General features: G+C 34.7%; 2 protein-coding genes across 5 annotated transcripts in view; one reads left to right on the top strand and one right to left on the bottom strand.

Annotated features, from left to right (window-relative positions):
* Positions 1 to 19,498, top strand: part of LOC114296356 (protein SENSITIVITY TO RED LIGHT REDUCED 1-like) — a 37,915-nt gene extending 18,417 nt beyond the window's left edge. The window contains exons 3-4 of one of the 2 annotated variants that reach the window (XM_082915799.1): positions 19,054 to 19,149; positions 19,243 to 19,498. In XM_082915799.1, coding sequence (XP_082771925.1) covers positions 19,063 to 19,149; positions 19,243 to 19,422 — 267 coding nt within the window. In that variant the 5' untranslated portion in view covers positions 19,054 to 19,062 and the 3' untranslated portion in view covers positions 19,423 to 19,498. The remainder of the gene's footprint in view (positions 1 to 19,053; positions 19,150 to 19,242) is intronic. The other variant, XM_082915798.1, reaches the window with a different exon arrangement.
* Positions 12,659 to 21,331, bottom strand: part of LOC114292511 (uncharacterized) — a 107,447-nt gene continuing 98,774 nt past the window's right edge. For all 3 annotated transcript variants that reach the window (XM_082915792.1, XM_082915791.1, XM_082915793.1), the window contains 10 exons: positions 18,063 to 18,135; positions 17,330 to 17,404; positions 17,134 to 17,244; positions 16,927 to 16,969; positions 16,461 to 16,557; positions 14,896 to 14,998; positions 14,498 to 14,593; positions 14,314 to 14,346; positions 13,923 to 14,022; positions 12,659 to 13,121 (listed from right to left, as the gene is read on the bottom strand). In XM_082915792.1, coding sequence (XP_082771918.1) covers positions 12,910 to 13,121; positions 13,923 to 14,022; positions 14,314 to 14,346; positions 14,498 to 14,593; positions 14,896 to 14,998; positions 16,461 to 16,557; positions 16,927 to 16,969; positions 17,134 to 17,244; positions 17,330 to 17,404; positions 18,063 to 18,135 — 943 coding nt within the window. In that variant the 3' untranslated portion in view covers positions 12,659 to 12,909. The remainder of the gene's footprint in view (positions 13,122 to 13,922; positions 14,023 to 14,313; positions 14,347 to 14,497; positions 14,594 to 14,895; positions 14,999 to 16,460; positions 16,558 to 16,926; positions 16,970 to 17,133; positions 17,245 to 17,329; positions 17,405 to 18,062; positions 18,136 to 21,331) is intronic.

Below are 21,331 nucleotides of genomic sequence, written 5' to 3'. Positions count from 1 at the left end.
ACCAATATTAAATCATGTTTTATAAGATTTTAAAATTCTTTTTTACTTAAGTTTGCTTGTTGTTCTATACCTTAGAATATAGTATTACATCACTACTCGAGAGGAATTCAATGTCAGTAATTCAAAATAAAGTTAGATTCCAATTCACTTTTCAAATTTTTTTTTTCTTCTGGCGCCATGTTACAAACTTGCATCAGCTCACTTTTCAATCTAAATACTTTTCAACAGTAAACATTTTCAATATATTGTAAATCCTGAATGATATTAATTTTATGTATTGTATTTGATCATTGTAGCTTCCACAGATGCTTGTAATGAACTGATGGTATAGTCGTTGATATTATCATGTTATTGCTACACTTGCTGCATCAGAAGAAAGCTTCACAAGATGTTTAACATCACGGTATCTCTCATCTTTTTTTTACTCTTTGATTTAAGTTTTGTAATTTGAATTATATTTTTTATAAACCGCCAATCCGCCCGAACCGCCAAGGCAAATCCGCCATTATTTGCTAATCGAACCGCCGGTTTTTGATAAGGAAAATGGCAAATTCTAGTGACACTTTTATCAATCCGCCACCCGCTATACAGTTTCTATTTTTCTCTCAAACCGCACCGACCCGCAGCCCTAATGGCAACGATTGTGCTATCTTTCTCTCGATCCTGATCTGTTTTCTCTGCTTCTTTCTCCAATCACGAAAATTCCCTTAAGCCAGCTCTAATTCGATTCTCTTTATCTATCACATTTCTCAATCTGAATATATATATATATGTGTGTGTGTGTGTGTGTGTGGGTGTGTTTTTGCATTGATAAATAATACACAAGTAAGGTTAAGTTTGGCATCTTCTTAAAAAGATAAAAAGTAAAAAGTTATTCAAAAAGTTAAAAAGTTATTACTATTTATCAAAAAAAATATTAAAAAATTAATTTTCCATACATCCATACAACTCAGCAATCATGTATGGCTGGCGCTGTGCAGCCTTTGTTAAGAAAAATTGCACTGTTTGAGTGTAATTTTTACACACTTCTGTTCTTTCTGTGGGGGCCCATCACGGGTCCCGTTTTGATAATCTGAACCGTTCAATGTGTAGAACTCGTCGAGTACTATATGTCTATAAAAAATCACATTAATCGGATATCAATAACTACATGATCAATCAGTTTTGTATAAAAAATAAATGGTGTTATAATTAATGATTGAAAAAAAACAAATCAGATCAGATAGCTATCGATATCCGATCAACGTGATTTTTTATAGGTATATAGTATTTGACGAGTTCTACACATTTAACGGTTCAGGGATCTGTGATGACCCCCACGGGCCAAACAAAACCATCCAGTGCAATGCTTGAAAAGTAGCCAATAATTTCTTACCATCAATTCAGCTGTTCAGATTGTACAGGTGTGGCCCACACATCTCTAATCTTTTCCTACACACTTCTTTATACAATTTTTTAATACACATTTTTCCATAAAAAGTCAAAAAGTTAACCCAAACATTCATATTTTTTTCCTCAACTTTTTAGTCTAAAAAGATAAAAAGTGCACTTATTTAGAACATATATTTCTTTATCAATTTAATATATTATTTAATGGGAAGTATAAGCCAATGCTTGAAGTTGGTTGCTATGGAGATTTCATACCCATAGTGTTGTGGGTTTCATATATGCTGTTAACAACTATAAATTGATCCTTTTTTAATTGGATTTTGAATCTCAATTTTGCTAGAAGAAGAAAGAGGAAGGGTGATGACAACTGGGATTAGAAGAAGAACAAAATGATGATGATAAAGAAGGAGGAGTTAGGCTGTTGGCCAAAGCAACCTCGTTGGTTAGGTTTAGGATTTTGGCCATTTGGGTCATTTAGTTAGGAGACACAATTGTATTAAAAACAACTAGAAAAATGGGATGTTTAACTTAATTTTTAGGGTGTATTTAGGTGATTCTACTTACACCATTATTTAATCTCTTTACACCCTCTATCTCATTACATCACTAAAAAAAAATATAACTCTCATTACACTTCCAATATATTACCAAAACTAATCCTAAATTAACTATTTTATCTCTTTACACCACCAATTTTGATAAAAACGGTGCTAAACAATTTACATTATTTCGGTATTATGCTGTTGGAAAAAATAGATATCTCCAACATTTTGTTGCTATACATTTACAGAGAGATTTATAAAACGGTGCTAAACAATTTACATTATTCCGCTATTCTGGTATTCTTCCAAACAATGATTTTTATAATTTCTGGTGGGCTTGTTCGGTAATACAACGCTAATTAATTTGAATTACTCTAGTGCTATGTTATCAGACAATATTTTTTTTTCAGCATTATGTTGCCATCTAATTAGATGATAACAATAAATTAATTTGGGTCACTTGTGAAGTGCATGTTCAGTGATACATTGTTATACAAATAAAATTACTCTAGTATCATATTGCCAAACTAGAATAGAGTTGTCTAGGCCCCTATCGCTGTACATTGAATTTTTTTTTTTCCTTAAAGCATCCATAAAAAAATTCATAAATCAAACACGCATCCATAAAATCTGTCATTGTTTGCATTTATCAATAAAACATATTATCACAATTCGTCTTGGTAATTTATAGTTAATTTTTTCCCTCTTAATAGAAATAGACATCTATACTTTTTAGAACCTGTCAACCTCAATCGTTCTCCCTTGATCTTCCTGTTGTTTCCATAGTAACCACTTCTTTTATAAGCAAGTATAAGTCTTGATTTTCTGCCATTGCCTCCCACATCTGATGTCTTTATAACAATGACAAATCTAGTCTTCTTTCCAACATCAGAAGCCCATTTAATTAATGTTTCACGACTACGAAAAATTTAAAGATAATAAATACATTTATACATCAAATTATTAATAAAACTCAATACAAATTAAAAATAAGAAAAAAAATCGTATTCATAAAAAAAACTTAACAAATCTCGTCTGTAATGAATTCATGACTAGAGTCTACTAATGTTGTAGTACTTGCGTTGTTTCAATGAGTATAAGTATAATTGAAACTGAAACTGAAAATACATGATAATGAGAAGCCGAACAAATTAAAAAAATTTAGTTTGGGTTACCGAAAATGTATATTTTATTTAGTAGTTAGTTACCAGACTTATATTTTTTGTTCGGCAATGTGATGCCAGATTATTTTACTTTGTTCGATTTCAAACTACTGAACGAAAGTCGAACACCAGTCCAGAAAAACGAAACAAAAACCTACTAAATAAATTTTAAAAAAAAATCACTATTTCATTTTTTTGATGGTTCACCACTGTTTCTTCATCCAATACTTTTTTTTAATGATCAAATTACTATGATTTTCACTTTTTGAAAAGAGATGTGTAAGAGAAAAGAAAAATTAAGAAAGGAAAAAGAGGAGTAGGGATTAAAGACCAAGGAGTGTAAGGAGATAACAAAATATATTTAATTTTTGTGTTTTGTCCTTAAAGGTAATTTCACACATGGATAAAAAAAAAATTTGGGGGGGGGGGGGGGAGAAAAAAAAACTCATATGAAAATTGTAAAGAGATAAAGTAGTGGTGTAAGTAAAATCACCCGATGCATTTAGAGCTACCCATATACTTTGTGGGAATTATATAGAAATTGACAAAACTATCCTTTATTGTTTTTAAAACAAAGATGGAGGGACGATGTAAAATGTATGGTTAAAATTTATAAATTAAAAGTTCATGGCATGTTTGATGATGTTTAGGTATTATTGGGTAAAGTTTATAGAAAATATTAAGTATGTTTATATTTATTTTTGATCAAAACGAAAACCAAACATGTTTGATAACATGTTTTTAGAAATTTAAGCATTATCAAATAAGCTCTTATTATTACAATTGTTTGTTTTTATTTACAAATAAAAACTTGTTTGAAGTGAATTTGTGTATGAAGATTGAAATGAATTTTTTTTTTTTTTATTTCAACTTTAATTTTGAATTTTTAACATTTTTTTGTTGGACAACCCAAAAATTAATCTCACTTTTACTCCTTTCACTAGCACACCGCTGAGATGGCCACCATCGCCAGATCCTACTCCTCGGTTGCCAAGGAGGTTGCAAATACATGCCAGTGGTTGCCCACGACAACGGTCGTACTATTCTTGAGATGTCTCTCTCGACCCTGATCGGCTTCCTCCGCTCTTTTCTTTAATCGCGAAAAGTCTCATAAGCCAATCCTAATTTGATTATCTTTTTTTATCTGATTCCTCAATCTAAATCTATACATATATATATGTATATATTTTTACATCGATAAATACGTAAATATGTATTGTTTCTTTATCAATTTAATATTTTATTTAATAGGAAGTATAAGCCAATGTTTGAAGTTGGTTGCTATGGAGATTTCATACATACAGTGTTGTCGGTTTCATATATATCGTTAAGAATTATAAATTGAACATTTTTTAATTAGATTTGGAATCTCAGTTTTGTAAGAAGAAGAAAGAGGAAGGTGACGGCGACGGTGACGCCGAAAACGGTGACAACTACGGTTAGAAAAAGAATAAAAAGATAATGATAAAGGAGGAGGAGTTGGGCTGTTGGCCAAAGCAGCTTTGTTGGTTGGGTTTAGGGTTTTAGCCATTTGGGTCATTTAATTAGGGGATAAAATTGTAATTAAAAATGTTAGAAAAATGGGATGCTCAACTTAATTTTTAAGGTGTATTTAGAGCTACCCATATACTTAGTGGGAATTATATAAAAATTAACAAAACTAACCTTTATTGTTTTTGAAACAAAGATGGAGGAACGATGTAAAATGGATGGTTAAAATTTATAAAATTAAAAGTTTATGGCATGTTTGATAATGTTTATGTTAGAAATTGGGCGCTCATGTGGCAAGACCCTTTGAACCCTTTGAACCTTTTGAACTTGAACCTTTTTGAACCTTATCCATGTAAGTTTGAATTTGAATTCAAAACTTATTTGGATAACCATTCAAGATATCTATATCTATCATATCAATAGATATGGATAGATGGATAGATAGATATTGGTGGTTATTTATCTAATTTTATATTTTAAATAATATATTGATATATCAGATATCTATATCAGATACGTTATGTGGTTTTTACCCATAATCTTTTTCTCTGACTCTCTCCCATTAAACAACGATCAAGTCATTTTGCATTGTGACTTGTGTGGGTGATATTCATTTTGTAATATCACTTCACTGCTGGGTTGGTTGTTCACTTTCTGGAAGCACGTGATTTATCCACGAGATCCTTCACTTCAGACTCTGCTAAAAGGTATGACTATGAAATTTTTCATCCGCTGCGTCTTACCCCAATTGACATTCGTATCAGAGCATGTATGGGTATTTTCGTGTTTTCTTTAATCATGTGTATATATATATATATATGTGTGTGTACACATTATATACATGAATATTTATAAAGGAGGAAGATGTCCACTCTCATTAGATTAAGAGCATAAAATACTTCATTTTTATGTTCATTAAATGTCATTTTTAATGCCATAAATGTATTTATTTTGGAAAATAGAGTCTGGCAGTATCGAAATTGGACTAGAAAACACCGTGGAAGACCGCGTGTGGGCCACACGCGCCATCTGACGCCGTCAGCAACTTCCACGCACTGCCACGCTCCTCCACGCGCTGTCACGCGCAAAGACGCACTTTCACGCGCTGCCACGCGCACGCTGTCCGTGTTTTCACGCGCGCGCTGGTCGCTGAGCCACGCGCTGAGCCGCGTGCTGAGCCGTTCGCTGAACTGCATGCTACGTCGCGCGCTGAGCCGCTCGATGAGCCACGGCTTGAGCCGCCTTCTGAGCCGCGCGCTGAGCCGCACAGTTTTTCCTCCGCGGCTTGGCTGGCTTGGCTGCTGGTACTAAGGCGCTGTTTGTTTTGTTTTAAATTCTGAATCGCGTTAAATGGTCATAATTAATTCGTTTTAGCTTTGTTTTAAACATGGTTGGGACCGTTAGACTCAGAATTAAATTTTCTATCTTCTGTAAAATTTTTCAAAATTTTATGAAAATAAAAAATATTTTTCCTGAAATAATAATTCATTATTTCTGCTTTAAAATGTATCTGGTGTTGCATGATTAAGTTTCTGGGCTGAATTTTTTATTGTAGACTACTATTGTAGTTTACTATTTACTGGTATGGTTATTGCATTTTACCAGATTCTGGAATATTTATTTCTAATTTTATGTGTGTTTATTAGTTATTTAAAATACCAGAAAATTTCAGAAGTGATATACTTTCTGCTATGGCATAATTTGAATATTAAATACAGCATATTATTATTTTTTGCCTAGAATTTCTAATATGTTGTAATTAAAATAGCATGATTAATTATTTTTTATTTTAATTCCGTTATTAAATGTAGCATAGCATGTATTGATTGTGAATCTGCATTATGATGCTATTATATGGAATTAGAATATTTTATCATGTTTTTTAGACATGCCATAATCAGTGGAAGGTTGTTCGGTTGAGAGAAATCTTTGTAGATTTACTCCAGAAAACTAATATTTTGCGCATGAATTAAATTAAATTTTAGATAATTGTCACATGTGGCACAAGAGATGATTACGAGCATAGCGGATTTTCGATCTTGCGACTTGTGTAATATTGTCACTATTTAATTTAGATTTTTGTGGCAAAATTATATTATGCTAATCAAATTAATCCCAATGCGAATTTCTCTCTAAATTGATTTAGCTTATGGAAGTTAATTTAGTTGACCTAGACTTAGTAGAGATGTTCAAATGTGAACAATGTAATCCCATTCTTTAGATGAGCAAAAGTCTTGGAGACTTTAGGTCAGACCTTAATTGAGCCAAAGTAAGGAAACATGACTCAAAGTCGCCCTGGTTTTGTTGCCTTGTTTGGCACAACAAAATTTGATGTGTACGCTATGGTTAGCGACACACTACGTAGTTTTGATTGGCGAGTTTTGGAGTTATGAAATTAGTAAGCCCTCAATAGATCTATATATGATCTTGGCTATTGAGCTGCGTGGATTGACTTTGTAATTTGACTTGTAATGATGTTGCATCATTGGATGAAGCAACATTCAAGAGTCACGTCATCCAAGAAATGCGAGCTTAAATGAATTAGTCATTAAGTGTAAGATGAGTAGCCAGTATGAGCAGTGTTTTGCTCTTTATCCAACTGTTGGGAGTGGGTGAAGCAAAATTTCATGCACTATAATAGTGTGCATTGAAGTATCACTTGAAGTTAAAAGATTAGCGCTTAGTAGCAGCAAAATCTATTAACACTAAGTGAAAAGATTAGCGCCAAGTGGCTGGAAAATCTATTAGCATTGCCAACTTGTCTAAGTCTGGACACTTACTGTTTCCACAGTTATGTGTGAGACATGAGGAGGTGCTTCTTTGTATGATTCCTTAGCTAGGCTAACGTTTTTTGAATAACGTTTACCACTAAGTGCAAATGTTGCAGCATAATAATGAAAAGGTCAAGGCCGACAAGGTTGTTATGACTCTAAGAATTTGACGCATCGCTTGTGAGAGCATTGTGTTGAATTAGACTTTTTAGCCTAATTCGCGCTTAAGTTACTTCAGAAGCTGTCATAGTTGATAGCTTATTCTCTCCTTCTTGTGGATAGTAGAATTAATTTCAAGTAACTATGAAGCGAGAAATAGATATGGCAAGAGGAGTATCGTCATCTTTCAACTAGATGCATTAAAGTGTATGGAGAATAAAATTGACTTGAAGGTGCAGGGGATTAACACTTACTAGTTAAATTTGCGACTTAGGCACACTTGATATCTCCATGACATCCTTTTATGATCTAGTGAATATGAATTAGTCGTGAGTTATTACCTAGTTGGGCCTAAACCTTTAAAACTTGTCTTCAAGAACTCACACATTAGAATGATTGGAATTAGTTTGTGACATTGGTCATGAACCGGTGGCTTATTATACTTAATCACATTAATGAGAAGATGCACGGATGTTTTGAGTAGGCCCTCTTGGGCCCACTCGCTTGTGACATCCTGCTCTCATATGAATGTGTAACTTTGTTCACAATGGTTGCGCACAAGTAAGTAGGAAAGCCGTAGAAGGTCATTTATATTGGCGCATTTAGTCCACTATGATATTTGTGACTAGATATGTGTAAGGGTATGATAGCTAAGTCTCAATCTCGACACATTTATAGATTACGATACGCATCTGAGTCAAGACTATTTGATCTCCCATAAGTCAAAAGTTTTGAGATGATTTTTGACATTGCACATATAAGGTTGAGATCAATTAGATAATAGCTTTCGTGTTTTTAGTTTTGACCAAGGTGGCGAGTATCTATTTGAGTTATTTTAGAAAACTCTGTGAAGAGAAATGGATGCTTAGAAAATTGATTATTCCTAATACTCAACAACACAATGGTGTAGTAAAGATAAGGAATTAAGTATTGTTAATGTTAGGTGGATGATGGCGCAAAATATTTCCCAATTGGGAATTGCACTTTAGTTTGTTGCCTATATCCCTAACTAAATGCCCTCCATATCAGATTTTACACTCCATTTAAGTAATGGGTTAGCGGAGAGCCATCTATGGGCGATCTGTAACCGTTAAGCAGCTTATCTTTATTTTTACTTCTCATAAGGTTGCGAAGTTAAGACCTAGGGTTTTATAGCGCATTATTGTATGCTGTCTTGTAAACACATAGGGTCGTGTGGCGCATTATTGTATGCGGTCATGTAAACCCTTCGGGTCATGTGCATATAGGTAAGCAGCTTTGTGGTAGTGTAACTAAGTCACATAAAGTTTTCTTAGTAAAGGTGACGTGAATAGAGTTTTGGAACTCTATAAGATAGAGAATTCTAAGCATAGCGCTTTTATGTAGCCTAATTGAGAATGGAAAGAAATTTCCAATATCCTAGGGACAGTAGGAGCGATGTGCCTACTAATGGATTACTCCATTAGAGAAGAATACTCTACATTCTTAGTTGTGTGTAGCGAATGTGAAAATTTTTCACGTCATCACTGGGTGATTGAGAATGATGCATTCCTGATTGCTCCGCAAGATGATAAAAAGTCTAAGATAATGCCCAAGGCTCTAGTCCCCTATTTTTAGAAAGTGGATCAATGTTGCGCAGTTTAAAACAAAGTCTTTGAGGATTAACCATTTCTATAATTTGGTTGACTTTCCATTATGACGCGAAACTGTTCTAAAGTTATGCGTAATTTGGATAGTTATTGTTGAGGCATAAGGCTCGCTAGATATCGAAAAGTCACACCATTAAGGAAAGTGTAGACCATGAGAAGACTTCCTCAGTGAGGTTATTTCAACTGAGGTTATTTCAACTTAGGCTATGATTGACATAAGTTCGGAACATTGATTTGTGGACATTGTGACCCAACTTTCTCGTTGGAGAATTAGATAAGTAGATCCGTAGGAATTTACCTCCTGCTTTTATGGTAGAAAGTTAGGAGCGCAAAAAGGTTACTAGTTCCAATAAATCTTTTGAAGCCTAAAACAGTTATCCAAATAGTAGTTCTTAGATTTCGTCAAGCCATGATAGGCAAACGATGATCGATGAAGACCACTGAGGCATGATCAATGGTCCAAAAGAAATTTTTCCTTACTTAGTCATTATGAGCCAATAATTTATAAGATTGTCGCCACCTAAGATGTGCAGTCCTCTATTTTAGATATGATGGACATGGATGATGTAATTTATATGCCCGGATGTACGATCCTTAGGGATTGTTTTGGGAGAATTCCCAGTTTGTCTTCAATGACTTACACAAGGAATATCCTAGAACGATTCTAGATGCAAAATTGCAAACCCATTGACCTATCAGTAAAAGCCAGAGCCTTAGCTATTGAGTGAATCCTCGGATTGTCTTTGGGAGAAACAGATGACCTATATTCCTTGATCTTTTCTTTGTTGTGGGAGCCTAAAGTACGCTATGTAGGCGTATTCGGCATGATAAGTGTTATCTTTGGTAAATGGTCAACTGAGTTGTTTAGACATTGACCTTACTCATCAAACTGTGGATAGAATGCTTTACTAGTAGTATATTAATTTGCTCCTTGTAAGATTCAATGCACTAGTTGCGCGCATCCGGAATGAACACAAATTGGTCACCAAAATATTTTTAGAGAGGTAATTGCGCAAGAGGTAGTGATCTTGAACCACTTCATGTGAGGCGCAAATGGTGAATTCCGTTGTATATGCTTATCGCAAAAGATGCTGATAAGGCTTATGCTTGGAATCTAGAATTGCGCAAGCTGTGGTCATGTTTTGTAGATCGATCACTTATTTGTTGTGAGATGATGGGATGTTGACACTATTATGGTTTGTGTCATAATGATTAGCATATGATGATGTCAGCAGGCAAGATTGGCTTACTCACACGAGCAATCGCCCTTAGTGCTTGGGAGCGAGCAAGGATGAGACTAGTGGGTTATTTTTTATTTGGAGCCAAGACAGGCTTAAATTATCCACTACGCATGTCGCCTTGGTTACAACCAAGATGAGGTCGTGTTAAGGACCAAGCATGGATGTTAGTACCCACTTTCCATGTTATGCCTGTTACGATTAGCCAGATGCGAGATCTCATTTGGCGCCTGGAAGGTGAACAAATAGAGAATTCGGGTTAGGCACTAGAAAGCGACTAGACTAATATCTGTACAATGTATCGAGTATGACGTCACTCTTTTGGAAGAGTTACTCCACCGAAGCATGTATTCATACTATATGTGCTTGGCGACCGAGTAATGAGGTGAGAGAATGGATCCCTGTTTCCGCACCGTGTGAGTCTTACGTGTCATTATTGATATGACTTTCATTTATGTACCCTTTTGTGACTTTTGACTATGTCATAAGGTAAGAGGTTGATGTTCTGCTACTTTGGTATGTTGCCTGCGGTCATGTATGATTCGGCCTTAAGGGACATCACTGGGAAAGCGGTCAATCCTAAACTAAATGGCATGAGGGCAAAGGGAAGATTATCTAGTATTACACCACTGTTGTATATTCACTATCGACAACTCACATCGCTCTGTATGAGAGGCGGATTGAGTGTGAATATATTGCAAGAATTGAAAGGGTCAAACATGCTCTTTTTGAGAGATTAGAGATATTTTTTGGACCGGTGTAATTAGATGAGTTTGGGGTATATGAGACACTATTTCTATTCCTTTTGGGTTGATGTCTCTATGCTGACTCATTTTGAGTTTCTAGTATAGAGCTCCCACATGCAGGTATTCTCAACAGTCGCACAGTGCATTGGCTAGTATGAGATTGTCCATTTTTGAGGAGATTGAGATAGAGATGTGGCAGTGTCATGCCAACTCATGTGCGAGTGGGAGATGTTAGAAATTGGACGCCCATGTGGCATGACCCTTTGAACCTTTTGAACCTGAACCTTTTTGAACCTTATCTATGTAGGTTTGAATTTGAATTCAAAACTTATTTGGATAACCATTCAGGATATCTATATCTATCATATCAATAAATATGGATAGATGGATAGATAGATATTGGAGGTTATATATCTAATTTTATATTTTAAATAATATATTGACATATCAGATACGTTATGTGGTTTTTACCCATAACGTTTTTCCCAGACTCTCTCTGACTCTCTCTCATTAAACAATTGACTTGTGTGGGTGATATTTATTTTGTAATATCACTCCACTGCTAGGTTGGTTGTTCACTTTCTGGAAGCGCATGATTTACCCACGAAATCCTTCACTTCAGACTCTACTAAAAAAGGTATGACTATGAAATTTTTCATCCGCTGCCTTTTACCCCGATTGACAATTAGGTATCAGTGGGTAAAGTTTATAGAAAAATATTAAATGTGCTTATATTTATTTTTGATAAAAACGAAAACAAAATATATTTGGTAACATGTTTTTAGAAATTTAAACATTATCAAATAAGCTCTTATTGTTACAATTGTTTGTTTATATTTACAAAAAAAAAATTTGAAAATAATAAATAAAAACTTGTTTAGTATTTATTTTCATTTTCAAAAAAAAAAATTATAAGTAATTTGCAAAATTTACTAAATTATTGTAATCACACAAAAAAAATTAATTTCATTCTTTTTAATAAACTTCCTGAACTTCCTTATTCTGCCAACCCTTCTAAGCACGATCCATCACTCATCACCCCTACCAACTACTCTCACTTTTGGCCACCATTGTTGGTAACAACAATCTGCACCGTACACCACCTCTTGCCACTACATCTAGCCACCATATTCAATCCCATTTTACCACCATCTCCAATTGTTAAAAACTATTTCGATCATCACTTTCGGTACCAAACAACCAACTATGGCCACTATCTCTAACCATGGACAACCACCTTAGACCACCATATCTCGCTGATAATCTCACTTGTTTATTTTTAACAATGTGCGTACCAAATAAGGTATTTTGTTTTCATTTTTACTAAAAATAAACAAAAACCTATTTAAAATTATTTACGTAATAAAAACAGTATACCGTAAGACAATACTTTAATATTTAATGGTGAATTCCTAGTTTGTTTGAGCCATGGCGTAATGTACATGTGGCCAGCAATTAGGGGATAAATACAAGTCTTAGGCAAGAGCCAACAAATAAATTTAGGTTGTGGCTAAATCATAAATTTGAAGAGTTTGTACAGAAAAAAAATATTTATATTTATTTCTGATTAATTTTCACTGTTTATTCCCACAATGTACCTATCAGATGTTGGGTCTACATGAAAACAAAAAATACTGAACCAAAAAAGCATCCTAATAAAAAAACATTCGACATGTGGCAGTGAAAAAAACATAACAAAACAAAATTGGATACATCACATCAATGAGCAATTATATCAAGTAAGATCACAAAAATTCGAAGCCCTATTATCATCAGGTTGTGCTACACCACAGAGACGGTTTTCTGGGTTTTGAGGCCGAACAAATTTTCAAATAACTTGGGGGCCATGGGAGGAACCTGCACGGGCTGAGGCGCCATGAAATTGACAATCTTTTCATGTACATTATACCTGATCTTGCGACACTTTGAGGCACGTCGATCAACAATCTTCCTTTTCTTAGTTTGCATTCTCTTGAGAGCATAAAAGGTAGACTCTGTGGATGATCAAACAATGAGAAGTTGAAGGAAAAACAAGCACTTAGTACAGAAACCCATAAAGGACAGTGTTAAACTAAACCACTAATTTGATAATATTGTGGGTCACAGAAGCAACAATAGATCATATTAATGGTTTGATAATTTGTCAGAGGATGCATATAATTAGGACTGCACAAACAAACCAAGTTCATAAACAGCTGGGTCTCCGCTTGTTAATAAGGCTCATTTGAGTTCCTTTATATTATAAGCTAACCAAGCTCAAGTTCTTTCTTTAAACTCATTTAGAAAATGAACTGAGCGTGAGGACAACTAAGCTTGGCTCATGAATAATGTGATGGCAATGATGAATGATGAATGTATGTGTATATTAAATTCCATGTTTCGTATTGTCAGTGCAAATGAACGATGGCATCATGGCATGAGATTTGAATGTTAATATCATGATGTCTCAGCTATTTTGATTTTGAATTCATATGTTTGAATTGATAATTTATGTCACATCAACTAGAACAAGACAAGTGGTAGACCATAAATAGAACTTTTGACATTGACCTGGTTAAAAAACCTTTGTAGCCCAGCAAACAAGAGCTGAGCCAAGTTTGAACAAAGATTCTCTGGCTTGATTCAAGCCTGAGCTCTTAAATTCAGCTGAGCTAAGCTTGAACAAGTCACTGCTAAGAACAGCTTAGTTCCTTTGTAGCCAACTTCGTTTGTTAGCAACAAAAATGTCAAACTCTGATCCAACTTTGTTTATTTCTCCAAATTAAGTATAAAAAAAAATTGCTGGAGTACTTTACCAGATGATGCTGGGTCAAATGTCTGAAAAAATTCTTTCAGTAGCTGCTGGTAAAATTCAGAGTCATCCAGAAGCTCGGGGTCACCATCCACTTTTGTGTCCTGATCACACAATAGAGGAATGTATTGAACTGATATGTTTCACAATGACTTGATTCATGATGGTGATGGTGGTTTTGTCTGACAAAAAGAGAAAAGGACAGAAACACGAGCAGCAATATAAAATTTTCATATGGTGCTCAGACGGAGAAGAGAAATCTCGACTTCCAAAACTGCCACCATTTTGCAAGGTGTCCCACTTATTTTTTAATTCATACTTCCTAGAATGGAGATCAAAATTAAAATGCTATGCCAAACAACTCATTAAGTCACTAAAGTAGTATAAATTCAGACCTGTTCCTTGGTATTGCTCTGTGCATCTGGAACCTGTCATTAACAATAGCAGGTAATTAACGGTTTAACAAACCCATAGTTATTAAAATAGGTAAAACTTATTGTACATGCATTGTCCATAATCACATTACAGTAAACTCGTTTAACTTTTGAATAAATTAAAAGGGCAGACTTATGAACTTACAATCCCAAATATAGCAACAGTCGACCTGCTCTGCTGCATTCCCTTTATCACTCTACTTGGATCCCTCATATAAGCAGCAACTTGCTCACTAATATTCTGTATGCGGATGACTGAATCAGATAAGTACCACAACCATTATACCTCTAAGATAGTGTTTGGTTCATTGGAATGGAAGTAGATTGGAATGGATTGGTCATTCCTTAACTTCCTTATAAAATGAACATTCCTTTACAATGGTGAATGTGATTCCATTTGCAATACATTGTCTCTCATTTTTTTTCAAGAAACAAACATGAGAATGGACATTCTGATGGAATGATCATTCCATTCCACTCTATTCCAATGGATCAAACATAACATAAAAGTGCAAGGATATCACTTGAATCATGGAGGCAAACCTTATTGAAGGCATGTAATTTGCTTTTAAAAGCAGCAGCACCAGTTGTCACCTGGGACTTCCTCTGCCATTTATCTATCGATTTGTTTCTAAAATGAGCTATTCTACAAACACAAGAGCATCATCAGTCTCAGTAACATCAAGAATGCTGAATTTATGTGGACTGGACAAAAAATTCTAAAGAACGCATGCAGATAAAATAGTAAAACAGAACAAAATCCAAAAAAGAATTTGGAAGTTAGTTGGTCAAAATCTGATGAGCTGCTGGCCAATTTCTAGAGGTTGGATGTTTTATTTGGCACTTATATGCTTTCTGAATTGCAGACAGGAGTGATGCAATGCGGTGGAAGAGGTCTAATTTTGTCCTGATTAGTGTGAAGTCTTACTATGAGGCGCGCTTGGGTCATAAAGGGTCTTCCTTTTCTCGGAGGGCAATTTGGGATACTTAGGCTCTGTCTAGGGAAACTTTCTTTGTTTGGTGTGCGGTGCATGGAAATATCCTTACTATTGACAACTTGATTAAAAGAAGGTAAGTGCACGTTAATTGGTGTTCTATGTGCAAACATGACAAGAAGACAGCAAATCGTACTTAATCCACTGTAAGGTGGTGCAGGAGTTGTGATTTTTGGCTCTCACATTGTTTGAATTTGAGTGGGTCTTCTCGAGGAAGATAATGGAGCTTATTTGGTCTTGGAGGAGGTGTTCGAGTGCGTGAAAAGAAAAAAAAAGGGCTTGACAATTGGTTCCTTCAGTGATTGTTGGATGATATAGGGAGTGGAATACAAGAGTGTTTGTCGGAAATGAAATGCCCGTTTTGAAAATTAAGATCCTTATTTTGTCTATATTGTATAGTTGGTGTTCCAGGATGATTAACCCATCCTTGAACCAATTTTTGGATTCTGTAGAGAGGCTCTAGAATAGGTTGTTCTTGTATAACGATTATAGTTTTTTGTATATGGGTTATGCACCCCTTTGGTGCCTTTTCTTCATGTCAACATTTTAGATGATAGGAATCTTTTGCCCCGATGCTGTGCACAGAATTCTCACATAGGATTGGTAAGGAACTTCTAGGACACTTCAATTGTACACAGATCTTCAACATTTTTTATTTTTTATTTTTTATAGCATAAAGAAAATAATGCAAAGCTCTTAGTAACCACCAATTTATGTAAGATGGTGAAGTTTGTGTGCTCCCAACAATACAGAGTTACATAAGTTTAAAATTAACCATACAACATAGAAAGATAAACAGAACAGTGCCACCATTCCCCTACTAGTATCATAGTATGTGACCTAACAGACATGTTGGAAACACCTTGAAAGTAAATAAGCCCCCTTTTGCTAGAGTACTGAGTCCGACTGATCACACCCCTTCAAATGTCTTAACATTAAATACCTCTAGCATGACATGAAGCATGTAAAAACAAAATGTTACTTTACCCACAGAAATTGCAAGTTCAACAAAAATTTTACTATAACCAACAACTTAGTTTAAGAGGCTCTATCCATCTTAAATATTTAATGTTCTACAAATCAAATGCAATTGAATGTTGATTGTAGAAATACCTTGAGTGCATTTCAGATATTTGTGACCATTCTTCATCATCTTCTCCATTTGAGCTCCTAGAAACTTCTGAATGCTTGGGAGGTTGGCCGCAGTTACCTTAGAAAGAAGAAGAACAACTCAACTCCTTGGGCATACACATACTGATAATTGCACACTTGTAAAAAATGTTCCAGATACCATCATATACAAAGTCACATAGACATATAATCCCAAAGTATAAATTGGGAGGGTTCAAAATTCCCATATTGACAATCTTATATATCATAGAGAGTACTGCCTAACAGTTTATTCATGATAAACAGATTCTTCAAGAAAAATTTAAAGGATATACTTTCATAACTTTTTTGCTCAAAGCAAAAGAGGAGGACGCAAACTTCATTATATTACTTGATACAAAGAATTTTAAAGAAAGTACTGCCTAACACTCAGGTTTCAGAATGGCCTACAAAAAATTACATGCCATACCATCTGCAGCTTGAGCAATGGATGGATTCTTCTCAAGTAATGCCTGTCAAAATAAGCATAACATGTAAACAAAGGAACAGAGGTTGACAGGTACATCAAATTTTAATAATGTTTCGAAAGCATCAACTACTCATCACATTGTTAGAATCCTACACAATACAGAAGGAAAAGAAAAAAGGCAAGTAAATGGGTAAGATGTTCTCTTACCTCCAGTAATTCCAGTAGAGAATCCAAAGTCTTCTTAGATGAGGTAATCAGATCTGAATATGCTTCATTCACCTTACTGTCTGAATCACAGAATGAAGACTTGAGTGGTTCCTGCACAATTCACCATGTTTCAATTAGAAGGTTCCAGTAGAACATAAATTGCCATAGACATGCAAGATTTATCAATCAAACAGACCTTTGGAAGTCTATTAGAACTTGAGAATGCTTTTTGCAGCAAGAATCTCAACTCAAGAGTCTTGTCCCAGAGAACCTTGAAGGAAGAAAGACAAAGGGCAAAAAGGAAAAAGTTCAGCAAACGATATCAGAAAAGAAATGCAGAAAGCTGCTACAGGAACAAAAACCACAAATAGGGTTGATTACCATATACTTAAATAATTAAATTTTTTGATAATTGTTGATGATGATGGGAATGCTTAGGAACCTAAACATTTTCAGGTCTACGAGAAAAAATTACGGGAAAAGAAAAGAAGAAAAAGTTTAGTAAATGTTTTGCGAGAGAAGGAAAAAAAAAAAAAAAAAAAGAGCTCAGAAAACAAATGCAGAAAGCTACTACAAGAAAAAACCACAAACAGATGTTGACTACCACAGATAATATGCTTTTTTGCTAATTATTGATGATGGCAACGGCAAAAAAATCTTAACATTTTTAGGTCAAGTTCATGAGAAAAGATTACACAACAGGCAGCAAGTGCAGTTAAATGTGAAAACCCCACTCACAGTTCTTATCTAAAGCAACCATATGACCTCCAAAGTATGGAAAACCAAAAACATTGCAAAGTGAGAAGAAGAAATTAATAGAGAAATGTTCAATTAAAGGTCCATTACTACAAGTGCTCCTGTCCAATGGAGGTTGGGAGAAAATTTTTACATAAGCAGCCATAAAGTACAATATTAAGAAGACACCGAACCTTCTGGGATTTTACTGCTTGACCTTTAAGAAGATCCTCATCCTTGTGACGCTTTAGATTCCTCAAAAGGTCTCTGAAGAAAAAGAAGTGAAATATCATAAATAAATATATATACATACAAGAATAGATGTGTGTGTATATATTAATTCATTTCTAAGATACTCCTAAATCCTAATTATTCAAAGCAAACAATAACAAAGATAAAAGATTGGGCAAAAGAATTGCACATTCATGACCAACAAATGAGGTACAAATATAATAATATATGACCTTTTCTATCCTCTTCTATGTTCTTAGTGTACAGGGAAATGCTTAGCCTTTAGGAGCTAGTGTTTGTATATGATACAAGTATATAGTATCCATTTTGTGGGCAAGAAGCCAAGCAAGAGTTAGCTATGCAAGATCCACCTGGACACCATGAGAATGGAACATAATCAAGGTTCTGAAAAGCGGTTGCGGTCGCCGTAACGGTGGCGGTGACGCGGTTGCAGTTGCGGTTGCGGGGTGTAAAGGCCGTAGCGTAACATACAAAGTTCAACTTATTTTAATTCTTTTAAACTAATAATCACAAAATTTATAAATATAAAAGCTAATATATATATGATATCTTTAAAAGAATTAAAATAAGTTGAACTTTGTATATTAGTTTAAATTAATTTTTTATAAGCAAATAAATAAATAAATAAACTTATTAATAAATAAATGAATTTTGTAAATTTCCCCCCCCCCCCCTAATTTGAATTGCATTATGTTGTTGTTATAGGTGATGTTATATTGTTGAATTTTATTTTTATGTATGCTACATTACTAAAAATTGTAAAAATAATATTTTTTATGAATGTATCCATGTCGTACCCGTATCCTAATTTTTCAAATTTTGTTGTATCGCCCTATCCGTATCGTATCATACCCGTATCCGTGCTTCTTAGATTCTAGTTCACGCACAACGTCGGTGAAGAAGTTAACAATTTTGTGGATCTTTGGATTCTAGGGGTTCAAAATGGGTAAATTCTCAAAGCGGCCAAGAAAAGAACAAGATAGTGATGCTGGTTCGCAAGAGGAAAGTGAATCAGAAGAGATGCTAAATGTCAGTATAATTTTAAGTTTTAATTTTTTGGGCTCCATTAATGTTTCTCATTCTCTTGATTATGCTTTTATAATTATTGTTTTTGTAATGTAGGTGGAGAATGAGTATGACGACGATGGCAATGAATATAGCGATGACAATGATGAGGAAGATGATAGTGTGGAGGAAAATGAGGAGGACGAAGATGGTGATGATCAAAATGATATCCGGAAGGACGTTGAGATGGAAGAACTCGATAAAGAATTGACAGACCTCCGTCACCAGGAGCAGTAAGATCTTTTTTAAGTATAAATTAACGCAAAAGCTTGTAGTTTTTACCTTCTAAGTTGTATCAATTTTATTCTTCTTGTTAAATTATGAAAGTGTTAGGATGTGGGAATTAGTGAATATCAGGATAGGTTGTAATTCATATGTTAGGAAATATAGTGAATGATTTGAAGAAATACAATAATAATTTTGGGAGTGGATAAGAATCCATGCTAAGAAAAGGTCTTACCATTAAATAGATGCTACAAATAATTTATAGAAATGCTTAATGATTGTGATACACTTGATGTGTTTAGGTTAGCTGTGCTAATCTAAGAATTGTCAAATGATAGGTTATCTTTTCAAGATGTAGAGAAGCCTTTGTATAGTGCTAAGGAGTCTTTTTTTGGCTGTTTTGTGAAGTACGTTGTATTGGAAAGTCTTTCCAAATCATGATCGTGTTTATGTAGTGACAGTAAATGAGGAGAAATAATTATGTTGTTACTTTATGATGATGTAGATGTTCTATTATGTTCAAGGTTTTAAAAAGCGGCCACAACCGTTACGTAACGCCGTTACGTAACGGTTGTAGTGGTTGCCGCCACCCGTTACGGCCGTTTTTGCAGTGTGATTGAGATTCACAGGTGTATCGGCCGTAGCGGCTGCTATAGCGGTCGTAACGGTGCCGTAATGGCCGTAACGGCCTGTTACGCACTATTACGTAACGGTTCCGAATTGCTTCTTTCGAAAAAACACGCCAAAAAAAAAAAATTGAAAATGGGGGAAGAGAGATAGAGAGAGAAGAGGGAAGATGGAAGAGCAAGAGATAGAGAGAGAGAAGAGGGAAGATGAAGAACATGTTATTGATTTGTTGAAGCTATAAGACCTATGCTATTGTATTCAACTGGTATCACTCAACCATTTTGTTTGTGTGTGTCTATCTATATATTGTTTGAAAATAATAATAATAAGTGTGGTCATTATCTATTTGATTTGATTAAAATATATATATATATATATATTTAAGCTTTTATTTATTCTCTTACTTTTGTCATTGTTTATCTTATATATAATATAATAGTTAGTGATTGATTTTTTGTATAATATAAAGTTATTAATTATTAAAATAAAATGTAAAAAACTCAGTTTATAGTGCTTTAAAAATACGAAATATATTGGATCAAACTTTAAAATTTACAAAAATTGATCAATATTTATTTTAAAACCTAATAAATATGATCATGGAAAAAAATGTGCGTATCGGTAAGTTTTTTTCAAATTGTGCGAAAATAAAAAAATTCACGGTTCCGGTTACCGCAACCGTTACGCTACGGCCTTTACATCCCGCAACCGCGTCACCGCCACCGTTACGGCGACCGCAATCACTTTTCAGGTCTTGTTTGTCAAAATCTAAAATTGTCAAAAGTTAAAAAGTTACTATCTTATTTAAGTCACATCATCGTATTTATGTCACATCACTTCAAACCCAACCTATACCTAACCCATATTTCATAAAAAGTCAAAAAATACACTTATTTACATAATCCCAAACCACTCCTTAATTTGTAAAACGGTTGAACAGGCAATGCAACTAGTAACCCGCTAAAATAATTCCGGTTCACAATGGCCGGCCGGTTTGACCAACCCTAGATATCATTCAATTTAGGGCCCAAACTCTCTCTCTCTCTCTCTCTCATTTTTGATTTTATCCCAAATCGCTTATCAGCCGCTTCAACAACACAGCCACTGGCAGCTTCTTCTCCGGCGAATTTCTTCGACTTCGGCATCTCTACGGCACTACACAATCCAGGTAACCACTCTTCTCCGCTCTCCCCCCTACGCCGCCGCCGCCGCCGCCGCCACCACCACCACCACCCATGGTTGTTAAAATCGCGATCCGGATCGTAAGATCGTACGATCCTACGATCCTACTTTG

The sequence above is a fragment of the Camellia sinensis genome, chromosome 2 (genome assembly GCF_055761805.1).
Source record: "Camellia sinensis isolate YWXY chromosome 2, ASM5576180v1, whole genome shotgun sequence".
NCBI classification, from domain to species: domain Eukaryota; kingdom Viridiplantae; phylum Streptophyta; class Magnoliopsida; order Ericales; family Theaceae; genus Camellia; species Camellia sinensis.
Note: the sequence above shows the minus strand (reverse complement) of the source record. Positions and strands in the feature narration are given on the sequence as shown.